Source organism: Sceloporus occidentalis, unplaced genomic scaffold (assembly GCF_023333645.1).
Source record: "Sceloporus occidentalis isolate IW3139 unplaced genomic scaffold, rSceOcc1.0.p SCAF_4, whole genome shotgun sequence".
NCBI classification, from domain to species: domain Eukaryota; kingdom Metazoa; phylum Chordata; class Lepidosauria; order Squamata; family Phrynosomatidae; genus Sceloporus; species Sceloporus occidentalis.
The window spans coordinates 25,481,831-25,500,485 of NW_028316984.1; the positions used below are offsets into that span (position 1 = coordinate 25,481,831).

An 18,655-nucleotide genomic window follows, 5' to 3' on the forward strand; every position below is an offset into this window, starting at 1 on the left:
ACAGTTACATGGTGTCAGTATCTCCTCCTCTCCCTCTCTCCACTTCACTATTCCCAAGCCAACTGTATTTCTTTTCTTTTAAAATTCCTTCTCTTTTCTTTTTAAAAACTCAGATTGTATTACCATAACTTTGGAACTGTATTAGATATTAAAATTTCAAAAAAACTTGAAAGGCATACTGGGTAGGGCATAGGGCAAGGAGAAAAGTTTAATGGGAAGTGTGAAAGAGAGTGCAATGATAGAAAAAGCCTCAGTTGCACTCTTGTGGAGATATGCAATAATGGCTCTTCTCAAATTGGTATGTTTCCATTTTCATGAACTAATGCAATTGCAGTGAGAATGGGGCTCATGTGGTAATGTCCTAAGTCTGAATTATTTCTGCTGAATTGGGAAGGTTAAGGGAGAAGCAAACAAGGAGGGTACTTTTTTTGTGAATACACCAGTGCTAACTCCTGGATTGTTTGTCTCACCTTCTTGCTTGTTAGGCAGGTAAAGATATATGTGGACAGGGATGATTGGTTCCTTTGCCAACTGCAAAGCTTTGCAGAATTTCTGCTGTCTCTCACATTAGTTAGACATCTTTTAAAAAATAAGCTACAATATGCATTCTGTTTATTGTCCATATCCATGTGAAAGTGACCTTCCTAAGTCAGCATCATGCCCTCCTGAGATATGTATTGCTTTTTTGGATACTACTGTTTTCTATATTGCATATAAATCCATTATCAATTTCACATTTCAACCTGAAGGCAATAATTTATTTGAGCGAAAGAAGAATGGAATTGCCATAGACCTTGCTGTATTCAGCCACGACAATCTGTCACACACATTTTCTCTCCCCTTTTTCCACCTTAAGGCTTCAAATCCAAAGGCCATTTATTTTATTGAAAAATAATAATAATAGCGTCCAGCAAAATCTAGTAGTAGTTTTCAGATGCATTAAAAGCAAAATGGGTAACCGTTTGCAGTCACAAAACTTGTGATAGCTAAAGTTTGTATTTTGGTTATCAGGTTGACCTGTGCAGCAAAAAACTGGACCGAGCTGAAAAATTACTTGGTGGCCTTGGAGGTGAGAAAACCCGCTGGAGCCAAACGGCTTTGGAACTTGGAAAGCAGTACATCAATCTGACAGGTGATATCCTCATCTCATCAAGCATTGTGGCTTACCTGGGAGCCTTCACGTCCAGCTACCGACATGTAAGGAGTGAATAAATGACATTTCTCTAATCTAAATGCTTCTGCAGCAAAGAAGCAAGCTTTTCCCCAGCCACCCCAAGATATGCCCCATTAACTGAGTTTGGAATCTTGACTTTGTTAAAAGCAACATATGAAAGTGCCTTGTACTAAATCAGATCGTTGCTTAGTCTTGTCCAGGGGTGGACCAACTGTGGTTTTCTAGAGGTTGTTGAACTGCTGCCTTCCATCAGTCCTGATTAGTGTAGCTAGTGCTGAAGAATGAAAAGAGCGAGGTCCAACATCTGGGAAGCCACAAGTTGCCCACCCCTGATCTAACCGGATATTGTCTTTCCCATTTATTTTCTCTGAGATCTTTTTAACTTAGCTTTCCAAACACTGAGTTTCCACATTGTGGCTGACATCCTGTTGCTTAGTCTCAACTAAATCAGACCATTCGGTCAATTCCTAAATGGCAGGTAGATAAACCTCATTGATTTATGAGTGTACTTGAGGCAGGATTAAGAACAAGATCTAGTTCTTTTTTTGGCCCTCAACTGCTACCATCCTTGACTGTTGGCTATGATGATTGTGACTGATGGCACTTTTACCCTAAGTACATCTAGTACCCAAGGTTAATTGGAGATTCCAAATACTGAACTTCAGATTTCCTGCATGCAAAAACTTTTCTACTACTAAGCGTGGGTCAGGGCTGTAGCTCCACGACAGAGTGCATGTATTGCTTTCCATATTCAACCCCAGGCATCCCTAGGCAGGACTGGGAGAGACCCCTGTCAGAAACATTCAAAAGCCTCTGACAGTCAAAATATCTGGCAATCCAGATATTTCGAATTCAGTGTCCAAAATCTCCAGACAGATTAGACAATAGAAGGGAATTATGAGACTTGTCATTATCTTTATTTGCAGTCAACAGCCCATGAAGACATCATATTAAAACACATGATAATAGTAGATTACATATGATAATAACTAGTCATCAGTGGCCTGGTGAAAATAGCCAAATTCAAATATTTAGCAGCTTGCTCAATGACTGGCTTATTAGAATCCTACAGCAAATTGAAATGATTGAGAGACTCAAGAGATGATTAAACATGATTTTTCCCAAAAGCCCCAGCCAAAATGGGCAATTATAATGAATATCCCAAATGAGCAAAGGTAATTATGGGAATTACTGTTCAAAACACGTCAGTGGTTCTCCACCCCTGAGATGTAGGATCTGTTGAATTAGGTAAACCAGGGCTTTGACTCACTCAGTATAAGGCAACTTCATTTGTTCTTGTACAATTCTGTTCTTTTCAAGTGTGATAATCCTTAAGAAAGCAACCAAATAGAACATGTGCATAGGAAACAGCTAAAGATGCAGTTTGTATGGCTACATATCTAGGAAAAATCCAGCTGATCTGAAATTCAAGTGCTCCCCCCATCCATGTGTTGCTTCCCAGCTGTTCATTCTTTTTTTTTTAGCTGATCCCAAGAATGGTGACTGAGGAGTTTATCACATGTGAGGAAATTCTCTTAATTTCGAATGAAAAGAAAGTGGGTCCAGAACGCATTCACATGAATTTGCAAGTTCAGCGAATTTACGTGAATTCGAATTGCGTTTGAACTGACTTCCCATTGCCCGAAAATAACATGCCATTGCCCGAAATTGCTTGTGGTAGTCTATCACGCAATAACGTGAAACCCCATGATTGCGTTCGGATTGCCATTGGATTATACTTCTAATTTCTCTTGTCTGATAAACTCCTGAGTAGCTGTAACCATTGATGGCTTTAGTCAAACCATTCCATTTCATAAATGTATTGTTAGGAACTGCTGGGACAGAAAAGCTTTTGAATGTCTAAAATTCTTTATGCTAAATATTTACTGGGTTTCCCATTATATTATGCTGAACTTCTGAACATTTGTATTTCTGAAAAAACACAATGCATCAGAACTTAAGCACATAAGATCTTTCCCAGATAATTGCAATGATCTTGTCAGAAGTAATGGAACTCTAAACTGCTTTCATTAGTTTCAGTGGGAATTAGTCATGACTCTAGCTGGATCAGGACTGATATGCCTAATGACTCTAGTTCAGGGGTAGGCAACATTTTTGAGCCGGAGGCCGGGTTGCTGTCCCTCAGACAACTGGGGAGCTGAAGCCAAAAAATAAATAATTAATTTTTTTTAAAAAAAAATTTAAATAAATAAATAAACCGGGACAAATGTAGGACAACATTTTCAAATGGAGGACACTTTTTAATAAAAAATGGAGGACACGCAAAAAAATTTGCTGATTTTTTAAAAAATGTTAAGATAAATGCATGTTTCTGACGCTTCTATAGACAATTGCCCCCCTTGCCCCTGCGCGCGAGAGGCCAAAGGCCCTGGCGGCAATCGGCGGCAGGACCGGGCTAGGGCCGGTCCCAAGGTCTCGCCGGGCCACATCCGGCCCGCGGGCCACAGGTTGCCTACCCCTGCTCTAGTTCATAGAGAAGCATTTATATCAGTTTCTGGTGGTTGTTGTTTTTCCGGATTCTAATCCATTTCAATACAATCATGTTTTCCTTAATTGAGTCAATGTAGTAATTTCTGTTAACGGGGCTGAAACATTTGTTCTACAAGTGCTGGGATGATAATAATAAAAAATTAATATTGGGTATGGACAACCCTACATTCTGCTTCTTTTTATTGTGCATAGTAACTGATATTCTATTCCATTCTCATCACCCCTGCAAGAAATGTTCTTCTCTTCTCTTTGTCAATTTCTTAATAAGGGCTTTGGAATGTATAAACAGTAAGTGTTAAACACAACCAGTACTTTCAGCAGGGGGATAAAATTTGTATTTTAGTGGCTTCTGTTATAAGCAATCAAAATAGCTGTAATTTATTCTAATCCTTGCTATCTAACTGGATTTTATTAACAAGTGACAGGCAATTATCCTTAAATCAGTCTTTTGAGGAAGATAAATCCAGAAATATTTTGCTGAAGTTAATTTTGAGAGGATATTAAAACTCTTTGACATACCATTATTTTGTATCTGGGCCAGTTTCCATGTCCAACATCACAGCTTGTTTGTCTAATTTGTTTCATTCTTAGACAACATACTATGAACATATACTGTAGCGCTCAAGTGTAAATCTCTCTAATCCGAAAAAGGTCTTAGCTTGGTTTCATTTATATCTGTTTAAATTTCATACTTCTTTAAGGATAATGTTAAGATACTGAAGTTTCATCCTCTGGATACAAAGAAATGTTGGCTTTGCTGTTTTCAACCATGATAGTTGGGAAATTCAAGACATTATAAACCAGCCTTCACCAACCTGATGCCCTCTAGATATGTTGGACTTTCATCTCCCATTAGCTAACAATATCAATGCAATGCTCTGGAAGATAGTAGGATGTATAGCCCAAGACCTCTAAGGAAGTTACTGAGTTTGAAAGGTCTGTTTTAAACTGAAAATTAGCCTGGGAGGAGAAAGACGTGTTCCCTGTTTCTAGTACTGCTCTCTTATAAAAAATTTCCCCTGAAACTGGTATTTGTAGACTCTCAAAACATGATTTAAGAACATGTTTTTAAGGAAAAATTATGTTCCAGAGCAGAACTTTCCAGAACCTCCCAGACAGCTTGGGCTCTGGGTCTGGGAGTTGTAGCTTGAAAAAGTAATTTTTCCAAGCTCTGTTTCAAACAGGGATCCACATATTACATTTTTCAAATAAAATAAAATAGATCCTCCTCTTTAAGTTGTAAGCTTGTGAAGCTTGCTCCTTCATATGAATGCTTTTAAATGCATATATACAACAGTAGTTCTATATTAACAAGTTCAAATTATCAACATGTAAGATAAATAAAAACTACAAGGAGCAAGTGGGTCAAACAACAAGTTTATTGATTAGTCAACTGACCATATCAATGGTAAAATACAAATATCAGAATATCAAAGTACATATAAAGATAAAACTGGATCACTCCTAAAACTCATATAAAATTAGCCAGAGGGTTAAGGCACATAAAAGTTGAAAGTGGTCAAATTGTCCAAGCAGAACTAATTTCAGACATTTCCTCTAATACAGAAGTTTATTGTTGTCTAACCCTGACTGGTGCAGACAAAAACCTGGCAACGACCAAGGACATACTGGGATTCTCATCTTGTAATAAGAATTTTACATAAAATTGGACCAATTGTACTGGTAAATTTTAAACACCGGAACAAGAAGAAGCTGAATTTTTCCAACTTTTCTAGGGAAATAAGCACTTTCACCCATACATATAAATGCACTGACACCAGGCCAATTCTAAAGAAGTGATCTATCCTATCTCTAACCCTAATTGTGCATATAAATGCCCCAACATAGGAGTGCATTAAAAAAGAATGGAGCTGCCATATCCAAGCGGTGGGGCTGGAAATGGTAAAAAGTGAAAGTGTGACACCTCCAATGCATATAACTACAACATGCAGAAGCCACAAGGTCCAGGAGGGGGCATGGGGTGAAAAGGACATGAAGGGGGAGTCATGATTGGATGTGCCAATGCGAAGGGTCACAGGTACGACTATGTGGCTGATCAGAAGGGGGCTGCCATCCAATGGGAGGGCATCTAGGGAGGAAGTGGTCACTGGTGTGGTGTGTTTGTATGACGGTGTGCAGGGATGGTGAGAAGATGCCAAAAAAAGTTACCCAGCAGTGCAGCTTCACACTGTGCTGTGCAGTCAGTCTGCACCATGCCGTCAGGTTTGGGAGTGGCTGGTGTGGGTTTGATTGGTTTTAGAAAAGGCAGCTGTGAGTCGTTTTTCTTTCTCATCTGTTTCACCCCATAGAAAATCAAATGAAAAGTTATTCTGTTGTATCGTCAACGTGTGTTTGTGTCACAGACTTAAGCACTTAGGCTCTATAAAACCAGAGAACTTGCTAGGAGAACTTGCTATTGGAAAGAAAGAGCTGGACCTTTCTTAAGAGGAATTAAAGAGAAGTGATAGAAAAACACCAAAGCTTGAAAGTGCTTTTTTTTTCCATTAATAAATTAGGGACAGTGGATTTTGTGTAACAGAAGAGAACCCTCAGATATTGTGAGAATGAAAATAGCAATTCAACAGACAATAAATTGGAGAATCTGATCGTTAAAATGTAAGATTCAAATAAGCTTGAAATTGGGAGCCTTGACAGACCGGCATCAAAGGCCAGCATCGGGGCTGAGTGGGGGTATGGCATCTGCACGATGCACACCCGACTCCACCCCCATGCTGGCGTGATGCCATTCGCCCCACCACACGGTGGGCAGCATCATGGCGCTCCTTTGGCACTGCATCCAGATGACCAAAGGAGCACCAAAAAGCTGCAGTGCTGGTGGCTATGGCACCCTTTCCATGGCACAGAAAGAAGCCACGTTTTGCGGCACAGAAAGGAGCCTCTTTCTGTGGCTCCTTTTTGCGCTATGGAAAAGCCAGATCGGGGCCGTGGCATGTAGTTGCCATGACCCTGATCCAGTGCTGAAAGGAGCGACTGCATGCTGCCCCTTAGGGGTGGTCTGTTCAGCCCCTGAGTTGAAATAAGGAATTTGTCCATTAAATAGATACACATCTACCACTACTGGAAAGCTTGTAAAATCAGCCAACAGTCTTTCTGCTATGGTGTAATTTATTTATTTTTTTAGCCTTTGGGTTTGAGCTAGCATTAAAGCTTCTGTTGGAATACTGATGAGATCCATTGGATTGACCTGAAGAAGAAGTCAAAGGATGGTTATCCAAGTTGCCTGAGTCTAAATACTTCTACGAGGCCAGAGATACCAAATTTGTTACAGATCTTAGCTTTTCTAATTGAGAGCTAATATTGTAGTGTTTGTGCAGTTCACACTGTTTCATAATAGTTCAGCATAAGGAGCATTGGACTGTGGATTTTACAACAAGAAAAGAGTCTGTTTCTTGTTAAAATGCTGTCACCTGGTTCAAGCTCTGTCTCCTTTGCTAAAGGTGCACACCTCTTTGTAGTTGAAATTTCAAACACAGAGGGCATCTGCAGTGCAATAAAGTCATCCAATTTGCTTTGTTTAGAGCTGCATGGACTACTAATATTAGTGGGTGAATTGGTCCTTTTCGTTCTTTTTGTCATGTTAATGACTGTGCAAAAAGCAGACCTTGCTCTTGTGCCCAACAGCAAGGTTCTTTGTTAGCATGAAGAGTCTGTTATTCACAGGGAGAGCAGAGGCATAACACCAATCTGGCAGCAACACACCTTACGAGCAATGGCTTTTTAGCTACAATCAGTGCAACTCAAGTGGTCAGTTACTAAGCAATTACTCTGCTTAATTAAAAGTTATAAATAGGCAATAAAGACTTAGAACTATAGAACTGTTAGCAGAAGACTATAAAATAGAAAAATATGGGGTATGAAGCAATAAAACATATTGATAAAGTCAAACAAACTGCATAGGTCCCAGCAGAGCTTCCACCTCCATTGCCATCTTGGATCTCTTGGGTTAGATTCCTCAGGAAAGACTTATGGCTACTCAATTCCTGATAGCTGTTTTCACGTACCATTGCTGGGGGCAAAAGGTGGACATAACTCTTCTTGTAGAATGGGGATGGGCAACTGTAGCAGGTAAAGAGAGCCCAATTATTATTATTATTATTTTATCTTGAAGCCCTCTAGGAGCCTCACAGACTGCTAAAGAAATTCCTCAAAACTAGATCAGAACTAGCCAGAAATCCACTTTTGAATTTGAAAAACGGTAGTTTTTCAAATGTGGAACAATGAGGGGGTTTGGTTTACAACCTGTTCAGTTGCTGAATTGTTGTTTCTGAGTGGTTATGAGAAGAGCAAGTCTTCAGATTTTATGATCAGAAAATAAAGAACATAGAGGAGGGAGTTGAGTGGGGCTGGAGCTCACAAAAACACCCTTGGGAAGCCATGTGCCATCTTGCTCACCCCTTTTGGGCAGGAAACCAGTATAACTTACCAGGCTGCAATTGTATTTCATCGGAAATGAGCAGAGAAATGAAACAGGGGTCCCAGATGACACCCATGTGATTAAGATACCTGCACATATTTAGAATTTATGCTCATTTCTAGGAGAGAGGGAGTGATGAAGGCAGTAGAAGAAGACCTGGGGGTCTTCTCCTGCAAGTCTTTCCCCTCTTCCATAGGATCCTCTAGCTGTTATTCCATTATCCCAGTCTAAAGCACAGGTTTTCTCAGCTGTCTTTTGGAAGATAAAAGGCAGGGAATTCTGTAGGGCCAGATTACTGGTATTTCATTTGGTCCTGTTGATTGGAAGTGGTTTGAATGAGATCTGGTTTCCAACTGGTCAAGCAGGCCAAAAAAGCATCCAGCAAATCAAATTTCTTTTTTAAAAAAACCCACAGAAATAAAAGTGGGATGGGTGTATACCATCAATAGCAGGCTCAACTGCATTTGCCCCTCTTTAAAAAACTAACAAAACAAAACAAAACAAAACTATTGCCAGTTCCAACCTTAATTGAAAACCTCCGATGCTATAGAAGGAAATAATAATTATTACCTATATAAATAAAAATGTAAATGTTCATTTGTTCAAAATTTTAAATCTCCCAAAGTTCTTCACCAATTGCTTTGAAATGATGACACAACTTTCCACTCGAATACATGCATGTTTTTATATGTGCCACTGGTCACTGTGAGCTGTTGGTCACCATCCTCTGGAGTTTGCTGGCCCCTGAGGGTCCCTTGGGGACACAGGGAGTCCAGCAAATGGGCCTTGGAGGTCAGGAGCCAGTGGCAAGAGCTGATCTAGACACAGATTGCTTCTCACATGTTCTAAAGTCGGCATATCAGACAATCTCTATATCTACATAGATAACGGAACAACAAAAAATATTGTATACCCACAAGCACTGTGAAATTAAATATTTCAGAAACGTGCACTTTCTCTTTTCTTTCTTTTCCATTTAACCAGACTGAGCCACACCAACGTGTGGCTGGATACAGCTAGTAAATAAATAAAATACTACTGGAAGTATCAGACCTCTTAGGACCTACAATTTGGTATAATCAGCGAGACAAGTTTGAACAAAAATGCTTCATACAGGGCTTGTCACATTAACTTTTTGATTCTGTTTTCCAGCATTTCAAGCCTGGTTTAGGCTGAGCATTTACAGAAAGCACCATTGCCACCTGTATCCATGAGAGATTCTACACACTTTGCATTATGTTTAAACCAGTTTGCTGGCAGCCTGGTAGTGATTCATTTATTTTTAGGTTATTTATTCATTTAACATATTTCAACCTGTGCTACATCAAAAGACCTAGGGTAGGGCACAGCATTGACATGTCATAATGGCATACTCCCAAGCCCACATATCAGTAGTGTCCTTATCTTGCATGTGTAGGTGTTAGAAGTACCAATTAATCAGCAGGTGTTGACACCTTGCTTGTGTAAGGAGCTTTTAAAAAACACACCTGGCATTCTGTTTCAATGGTCCCCGCACTCACTGGAAGTATTGGAATTAGTGTGATGTTGAAATTCATGGGGTTATCATCAGTCGACAGGTGACTTTAAAGCACAGACACACACACACAGCATTAGGACAGATTTTGGGTAGCAGACATGTTCCCTGTGTTTTGTTACAGCAGCTCTGAATTCTTTTCAACTATACTTGTAGAGAGGTAATCCACACAGTTTGGCTTAACGAACAAAAGACCCACCCCTCCATGTGTTATTTGATTCTATCATATCTTAAACAGCTTGCTTTTATCACACAAAAATACAGACTAGTTTTGGATCTGGACTTAATCATACTTAGTCATACTAAATCCATTAAGATCATTGGGACTTAAATTTGAATAATTCTGGATTTGACCTATTAAGTATTGAATTATTATACACAAATAAATTAGACATCATAATCTGGGGACCTTGAAATAATTTTTCCTTAACCTAATACGGGAGTCGGCATTCTTGGGAGCCTGAAGGGCCACCTCATGTGTGGCTTTTACAGACCTCTGAAGGGTTAGGATTGTCATGTTAGATCATTGGAAGTGACAATGCATCTCTTCTGTTGTTCCAGGGCAGGGAGGCCCAAAACAGCATTCTATACACTTGCTAAATGTTTTCATACACATACATGTTTTTTTCTGCTGAAAAAAATTCTTTGGAGCTTTTTTTTTGGCATGGGGATGTGCCAGGTCTTTTAGGAGAATTGTGGGGGTCATGGGACCACACTGAATAATAATAATAATAATAATAATAATAATAATAATAATAATAATAGGATTTATTTATATACCGCCTAATCACTGGGAATCCGAGCGGTTTACAACAGAGGGGATAATAGACTGAACCCCCGAAGATCTACATGTGTTTCATGGGCAGCACAGTTGTTAGCTGTGCTCAACGACTTTGGGGGGTATGGGCAGAATGGGGTTTTCTGATATATTCCTGTAGTGCATGTGATGAAGTGGAGTCCACAGAAGCTTATTACAGAGAACTTTTGGGAGTTCTGAAGATGCCACAGGACCCTTTGTTTTGTGTGTGTGAGAGTGTGTGTGTGTGTGTGTGTGTGTGTGTGTGTGTGTGTAGGGCTGGCTCATCCATATAGGTGAACTAGGCAGCCACCTAGGGAGGCAAAATTTAGGAGTGGCACGGCAGCTTTTTTTGTATATATTTTTTGCATAATTAAACATTATTAAAGTCAAAACTCATTACAACAAGTGACGTAAAAGCAAGTCTCTAACCTGTAAAAACCTAATTGGCTTTTTGACTAATTCTCAATACTATGACAAGAGATTGGAACTTAAGTTTTATGTCATGTTTAGCTTTAACAAACAAAACAGCAGAAATCAAGGGGTGAAAATAATTATGAGGGACAAGAGGGGGTGCTAAAATATTTCTCGCCTAGGGTGGCCAAATACCTAGAGCCAGTCCTGTATATATATAATAGTAGTAACTCCATTGGATATTATTTGCATGAGTAGGGTTGCTAGAGTGAAAACTGAAGAGGGTTTCTGTGCCTCCTGTGGTTGTATAGATGAAAGAATTTCAGCAGATGTTGTTTGTCATGCAGCCAGATAGCAAGCAACAGCTACTGAAATTCCCTCTTCTACGCTATCACAGGAGCCCTCTCCAATTTCCTCTCTGGCAACCCTATTTAATAGTCTTCCTTGTTTATTTTCCCTGCTGCCAGTTTAATTCTGTGTTGCAAGTGATGTTTGCCATGGGGGGGTGGGGGGGTTGACTGGAAATGCCCACACTTTCTTCCAGCATTGGTTCTTGTCAGGCCTATTTTTCCTTACCCCTTTGGATTCTCCTCTGAACCCTTTCATGACAGCTGGCAAATAAGCTGTTGGTGAAAATCATCACAGTATTCCATGGCCTCATTGACAAGATAGGGTTTCAAGGGTTTTGTTAGCTAATTAATTAATTTGACTAATCTGTTAAAACAGTGTGATCAACAGATAATGGTGCTCCTCACTGGTTTGAAGAATTCAAATGTTTGTATTGTTTTTAATCCAGTTACTTACAAAAATTGCCAGTGGCAGGTACTGTCTTAAAGGAGACATTCTCCATGTATGGAAGAAATTGGAATGTGTCTTTTAAAATGACACCTTCTGAAACATGTGGATTAAATCTATGGACTATGTTATGCTGGGACATGTTAGACTTGCTTCTCCTGCCTATTGTATCCTGTGCTGCTCATAAAGCTGTTTTAGTGGGATTCTAAGCACTCTAAAGCAGGTTTTGAGGTGCATGGTGTTTTTCAGAGGGGTTGCCCTCTTCCTATTCCACCAGCTGGAGATAATTGTGTTAGTGAAGAACACTATTGGATCCTGGTCTATGTGTGCATCATCGACACATAAAGCAATTTTCCCCTTTGCAGAAATACTTTTTCTTACATGCAAATATGTGTGACATTAGTTGGTCATTTATTTATTCAGAAGGATGAGATCCCTAGTTTGAAGAAATCCTGGTCAGTGGCAAAAGGTTTAAAAAATAAGAAGTTGTTATTGTTGTTGCTGCTGCTGCTGTTATTTATATCCTGCTTTCCTCCAAAAATTGGGACTCAAAGTGGCTTACAATTTAAAAGCACGGTACAACTAAATCTGTAACACTGATATGTCACAGGCAAGGTCTTACCAAGAATGAGAAGACTTTCATTGTGAACATCAGTGATGGCATCATAAGACTAACATCATTTCTCATCCTAATCTTATGGTAGCCAATGAGAACATTGGCTAACACTTATCCTTCTTCCCTTTCAGAATCAAGCACGTGATTGGATATTGACCCTGAAAGCCAGAGGCATCCCTTGCTCAGATGATTTCTCTCTAACTACTACTTTAGGAGAACCTGTAAAAATCAGAGCCTGGAACATTGCTGGATTGCCTTCCGACTCATTTTCTATTGACAATGGGATCATTATCTCGTAAGGAACAGACGCAGTAGACCCGGGTGGGGAACATCTAGGGGCTGAAGGGTAGACTGTACCTCCTGGAACTCCATGAGAGCTGAACTTTACGCTTTCTCTTCCTGAACTTGCTCTGGTGGGAGAATTAAAACCAGGGTTTTAATTTTTGCTATGTAATTAGCATGTATTCAGCTGTAGTCTTGGTTTTAAGGTAGATTCCACTTCTGAAAGTCTCCAGGAAGCGGGATCCACCTCAAAAACAAGGAATATAACCTCTGTACACCTTGTTTAACTTAATAAAAAGTACCCTGATTCCTGCATAATAGGCAAAGCTTATCCTTGAGGTTTATATGTTCCATTTTCTTTCTCTTTCTGTCTCCCTCTCTAGGAATGCAAGAAGATGGCCTCTCATGATAGATCCTCAGGGCCAAGCAAACAAATGGATTAAGCACATGGAAAAAGCAAACAGCTTGCATGTTATTAAGCTTACTGACTCTGAATTTGTGCGGACCCTAGAAAACTGTGTTCAGTTTGGTACGCCTGGTAAGCAACCAAGTCCTAAAAGTGCACATTGTCAAGAAACATACTCTCTGCTGTACAATCCCGGGAAAGCAGGGTTAATTATAGAGTCAGCATTGGTTGAGATTCATCACATACTAGTCGCCATCAGTTGCTAGGAATATTGGTACTTGTCAGCTTAATCATTTTTTTATGTGAGGTACTTTATTCAGTCATTATAATAATTTTGTATTGATTGAATCTGCCAAGATATCTATCCTATTAAGCTCCTGATTAAATTATCAGTCCCTTTCCTGGGTGTGTTCATCTTTAAAATGTCAGGCTGGTCTAATTTATCTAATGCTTTCAAATGACTCATACCTCATATCATTACAGGGCTGATTAATTCATAGCCATTCATTTATTTTTAAAAATCAGGATGATACTGAGGATGTTCTGGACTACAAATCCCATCAGTGAAGGAGCTGCAGTCCAGGACATTGTCAGGGCATCTGTTGGATATGAAAGGTGAGGTTGATAGAAGATGTAGCCCAAAACATCTCAAACAAATATCTATATCAGTGGTGAGCAAAGTGAAGCCCAGAGAGCACATGTCGCCCCTTCAGGGCGCTTTTGATGGCTCCCAGGGATCAAACAATGCTTTTGCTCCAAAATGCTTCAGAAGGCGTGGAGGGTATTTCCACTATATTTTGACCCCAGGGGTCAAAAGAAATATTTGCAGAAGTTATCAAAAAAGTGTTTTTGTTTTTTGGCCTGAGAATGATCCAAAATGACCCTCTAGGGGCCAGGAAGGCCGAAATGCTCTTTCGCTGTGTTTTGGGCCTTTTTTTTCTGGAATGGGTGCAGGTGGGGAGTTGGGTCTCCAAGGTCTCCATGTTTTCTAAAACATAAGGAATAAGAGTCTGTGACAGAAAAGAAACACCCAAGATGCTAGTCATTTTCATCTAACTGAAAAAGTGCAGGAATCATTTCTCCTATTGCAGTCCACAGAAGGTTGTACGTACTAAGAAGACGGCAGACTTTACTGTGATATCTGGAGCTACTTTAGCTTCTAGGCACTGAGTGAGCACAGGACAAAATTATGTATTTCTGTCAGTACAGGGATGCCACTAAAAATGCCCTCTGACAAGCTGTAGGAAAACTTTATCACATTGCGTATTTTCCCTGCTTCCTGTCTTTATCTGTTGCTACTAGGGGCAGAAGAATACTTGATAGGATGCTGCAGGGACAGTGTTCTTACACATGGGGAATGGGAAACAATTTGACACAGGAGTGGCTTTTGGGTAGCAGCTTTATGTCAGGTATAACTTGTAATTCCACCCACAGCCTGATTAGTAGCCATACCATTATTCTCTTTTAACAGAACAGCTAGAAAATTGTTAAATCAGTCTTTAAAACACATGAAAGTGAAGTTCAGGCTATGATCATATAAACTGGAATTAAGTTTCATTACATTGTATAGGATTCACTAATGAAAAGACATGTATAGCAGTAGTTTTCAAACTTTGGTCCTCCAGGTATTTTGGGCTTCAACTCCCAGAATCTCTTACCATTGGCCAAAGTAGCTGAGGCCTCTGGGTATTAAAGTCCACAACACCTTGGAGGAGCAGTGTTTGAAGACCACTAGTATGTAGGATTCTGCTGCTACTCCCATGATGTCCTGATTTTTTCAGCATCTGAAAACTGACCTTCACAATGGTAGAGTATCATGCTGAATATTTTGTTGCTCTTTCTATATTTGTGAGTGCAGTAAGTTGTGTGACGTTTCCATCATGGGGTTAGAATTCAGAACTCAATTGCTCACTTTTTTTAAAAGGGGAAGGCAAAACCGGCAAAACCCAATCTGGTTAAGATTCAGTAGTTCACTGTAAGGACAATAGGACATAACACACCATTTCTCATCAAATAATACCTCTCACACATAATCATGGATATTGCTGACATTATGTTTTCCCTTCCAGCCAGTATGTATCTTACAAAATCACCCAAAATTGTTTATCGTAAAATCCAAAAAGCCCAATGTTCGATTTAAACTAAATGTCTTTTTGTGGTTTTTACTACATTCTACATGTGTGCTTAGTTTCCTTAATTTAGGACAGGCCACAATTTCTAATACTGTTCTGAGCTGGTGAAAATCCTCTATGGTCCACCATGATTCCCACTTAAACAAAAAATAGTTGGCGTATTGAAGGGGAATTTGTTATTTTTACTCATAAGGTATGCATGTTTTTAACCAATTATTCATTTTTTGTGCTTAATCATTAGTAATTCCAATCAATACTTTCAGAGTTGAAATGATGACATGCTATTATGCATCCAACCTGTTTAAATGTAACTTTCTTATAGACTTTGATCTTTGGACAATCCCATCAAAAATGTATGCAATTTGCTTTCTCAGCATTTCATTGGCAACAATTTGCCTTTTTGGTTTTTTTAAATTATAGATTACCCTTGTTTTTTCTGCTATAAAATATTACTTGTATCAGATTTTATGGTGGAGTTCTTTAAAATGTTTGCAGGCATCTGGAGCTATATAAAATATTTTATTTTCCACTGAGCTTTGAACAGTTGAGTACACAAGATTGGTTTCCCCCTTAGGGTAAAATTTGTTGTTTGTATGCTTTTATTTCTAGAATAAAGTTACCTTTCCCTTTTCACCTCTGTTTTTGTTTTGTTCCCATTTCCTGCAAATGGGATCAGGGATTTATGATTTAACTAAACCTGTTTTGGTTTCTATTCAAGTGCTTCTGGAAAATATTGGTGAAGAACTGGATCCTATTCTCGAGCCGCTTCTACTTAAACAGACCTTCAAGCAGGCTGGCAGCATCTGTATCCGCCTTGGGGATTCCACCATTGAGTATGCGCCTGACTTTCGTTTTTATATTACAACCAAGCTGAGAAACCCACATTACCTCCCAGAGACATCCGTCAAAGTGAGCAGTTTGCATACAAACTGTCTGATTTCTTTTATTATTTAATAAGGAGAGAATGATATGAATTGCACAGTCTTTCCTGTCATATTGTCCTGAATGGTAGCCCATTTGCCTAGTATCAATGCCTGTGTTTACTTTGTTTTTATTTCTTTTTTATTGTCTTGGTCTTTTTCACATTAACCCCATATCACCACAATACAGAAGAAAAATGCAAAAGAAAAATGGGAATGCAATGGATAACAAAATGCTCAACACACAACATGTAGGAGTGGGAAACTTGCAATCCTGCAGCTGTTGTTCTGCTACAACTTCCATCATCTGTGATAATGATCATGTTGGCTAGTGCTGATGGCAGCTGGAATTCAGCATTTTCTGAAGAGCCATTGTCTTAGATTATTTGTTCTCCATTAGTTGGAGCAAAAATGTTCAAAGACCTGGCAAATATTCTCCTGCTACCTAGAAGGGAATCCCAACTTGAGCTAGTTCTTCAACTTGCTTGCAAAGTCCCAAAAGCTTGGTAGCTGATAAACCCAGAATTGTTAGATATTTTAGCATTGAAGCAATTCCTAAGCAACTTGCTGCAACTATACAAATTCTCTGCTATGTTGGTTATTCAGCTTTTTTCCATTTTCCCCCACCCTACCAAGCCATTCTGTACCACCTTACCATCATCAATAATTTTAATGTGGTCAATGACCATATTCCAAAATTCATTTACATACATAAAATACATATACCTACAAGCATTAGTAAAATCTAATTATAAAGGTAAATGTAATTCTATAAAATATGAAATACAAAACCTGAAATATACGGTAAGTGCATATACATATAATAAAAGCACCTTACTGAACCTTTGAGTCTAGGAGAGAGGAAACTTCAGAAGTTAGCATCTACATGCTACATTTTGGTCAGCCCCTGGATTAGAGCACTGTGCCTGGAGTTATGTCATCACCAGCAGTTGCAATATTTCATGATACTATCACATCTGTGTTTTCAGAAGCTGTAAATTCTAAAGTACATTTTGCACTGTCCTCCTTAAACTCCAGATAAAATTAATTTCCTGCAAAAAGTCTGGTGTCTTACTTGCATTTTCCCCACTATCCTACACTGCAGTAATGCAAACTCAGTAGAAGACCATCCTCAAGAAAGCAAGATTTCTGCTTGCTGCTTAGTTGGTTGCATCTCTCTTTCTCAGTGATATATCTCAGTGTCGCTTTCACACACACCAGATTAATGGGAAAAATAATTGAAGGTATATCAAAAACATACATTTCTTCTTGAAAATAGGATATACAGTGATTTATAGGCTACCCATAAATCTGTGTCACTCACAGATGGTAAATGCCATCCTGGATTTGAAAGCTCAATGTTTTAATGGCCTGACATTAACAGTAGTTTATGGTTTATCTCATGGGTAAGGAAACGTTTACTTTCTAGATGTTTTAAATAATCTCCCAGCTGCTTCACTAAGTATTGCCAATGGTAAAAGACTGGGCTAGTTGCAGTCCAGAATCTCTGGAGGGCCAAAAGTTCTCCACTCCTGGTTTGTCTGTTCCCTGTGCTCTTTTGATTTGGAACTCTTCTGAATTTCACAGGTAACATTATTGAATTTCATGATCACACCTGAGGGGATGCAAGATCAGCTTCTTGGAATTGTTGTTGCAAGAGAGAGACCAGATCTTGAAGAAGAAAAGCAAGCCTTAATCTTGCAAGGCGCAGAAAACAAACGGTATAAAATGGGTTTCCTTTGAAAACTGTCTTGACAAAATAATAGTGGTTGGGGGAGAGGAGTAGTTAATGCTAGATATGGAATCATGTAATTGTGGTTCCACTTGGTAAAAAGCTGCTGTTATTTGATGTTACTTCATGAATGGGGTTTCTTTGAAGATGGGGTTCATGTGAGCACATCTGATCACTGTGAAATTACCCCCCCCCCCCACACACACACACAAACACACTCACACTACCTTGTGATGGGATTGACAGGGAACTGGACTATATCCAAGAAATGGTAAAAAAAATCTGATATTTTTAAAAGCCTATTCAATCTATATTGGTGTGAAGTTTAAGGTGACTGTAAAATCAGTCCTGCAGTGGGAAGAAAATGGTATGGTAAAATTGCTTTTAAAGTTGACAGAGGGTACTCCACAGAAGTTGGGAGAATCATGGGAAATATTTTGTTTTATTTTTCTTCCAATTGAGGCTTTTGAAAGAGTCTATTGAGCATGACTAAGAGTTATCTCTCCAGGATGTAGATGTAGGGTTCTTTACCAGGACAATTTGCAACACCAGTCTGTGTATCCAAGTATCACTGTTTGAGTAGTTCCTTTGTAAAAGTGCTGATCTTGATATTCTGTGTGCCCCTTCCTTGTGGTTTATGATTGTTCTGTACTGGAGCTGGGTGTCATTCGAGGCTTCATGTCAGGCACTTGGAATTAAATTGCAGGTGCTGTCATGACAGAACTCTGCTTGCTGCTTTGTTGGACTGGAGAAAGTTCTTTGACTGGTGATAGTTTTGTCAAGCTTCATAGAGATATGTATGGAAAATATTTAGCTAATCTGTGGTAAAGTTCTAGTGGGAGCATTTTGAGAAAAGACCACCCTGTTAAAACTTATCAGACAGTTTATAAAATTATCAAGCTCTGCTT

The 18,655-nt window shown here is 39.2% G+C and overlaps 1 protein-coding gene across 1 annotated transcript in view; it reads left to right on the top strand.

Moving 5' to 3' along the window:
• Positions 1-18,655, top strand: part of LOC149313647 (dynein axonemal heavy chain 7-like) — a 200,027-nt gene that overhangs the window by 135,798 nt on the left and 45,574 nt on the right. Inside the window, exons 45-49 of the mRNA XM_089519551.1 lie at positions 1,012-1,197; positions 12,407-12,570; positions 12,941-13,095; positions 15,814-16,004; positions 17,603-17,736. Coding sequence (XP_089375677.1) covers positions 1,012-1,197; positions 12,407-12,570; positions 12,941-13,095; positions 15,814-16,004; positions 17,603-17,736 — 830 coding nt within the window. The remainder of the gene's footprint in view (positions 1-1,011; positions 1,198-12,406; positions 12,571-12,940; positions 13,096-15,813; positions 16,005-17,602; positions 17,737-18,655) is intronic.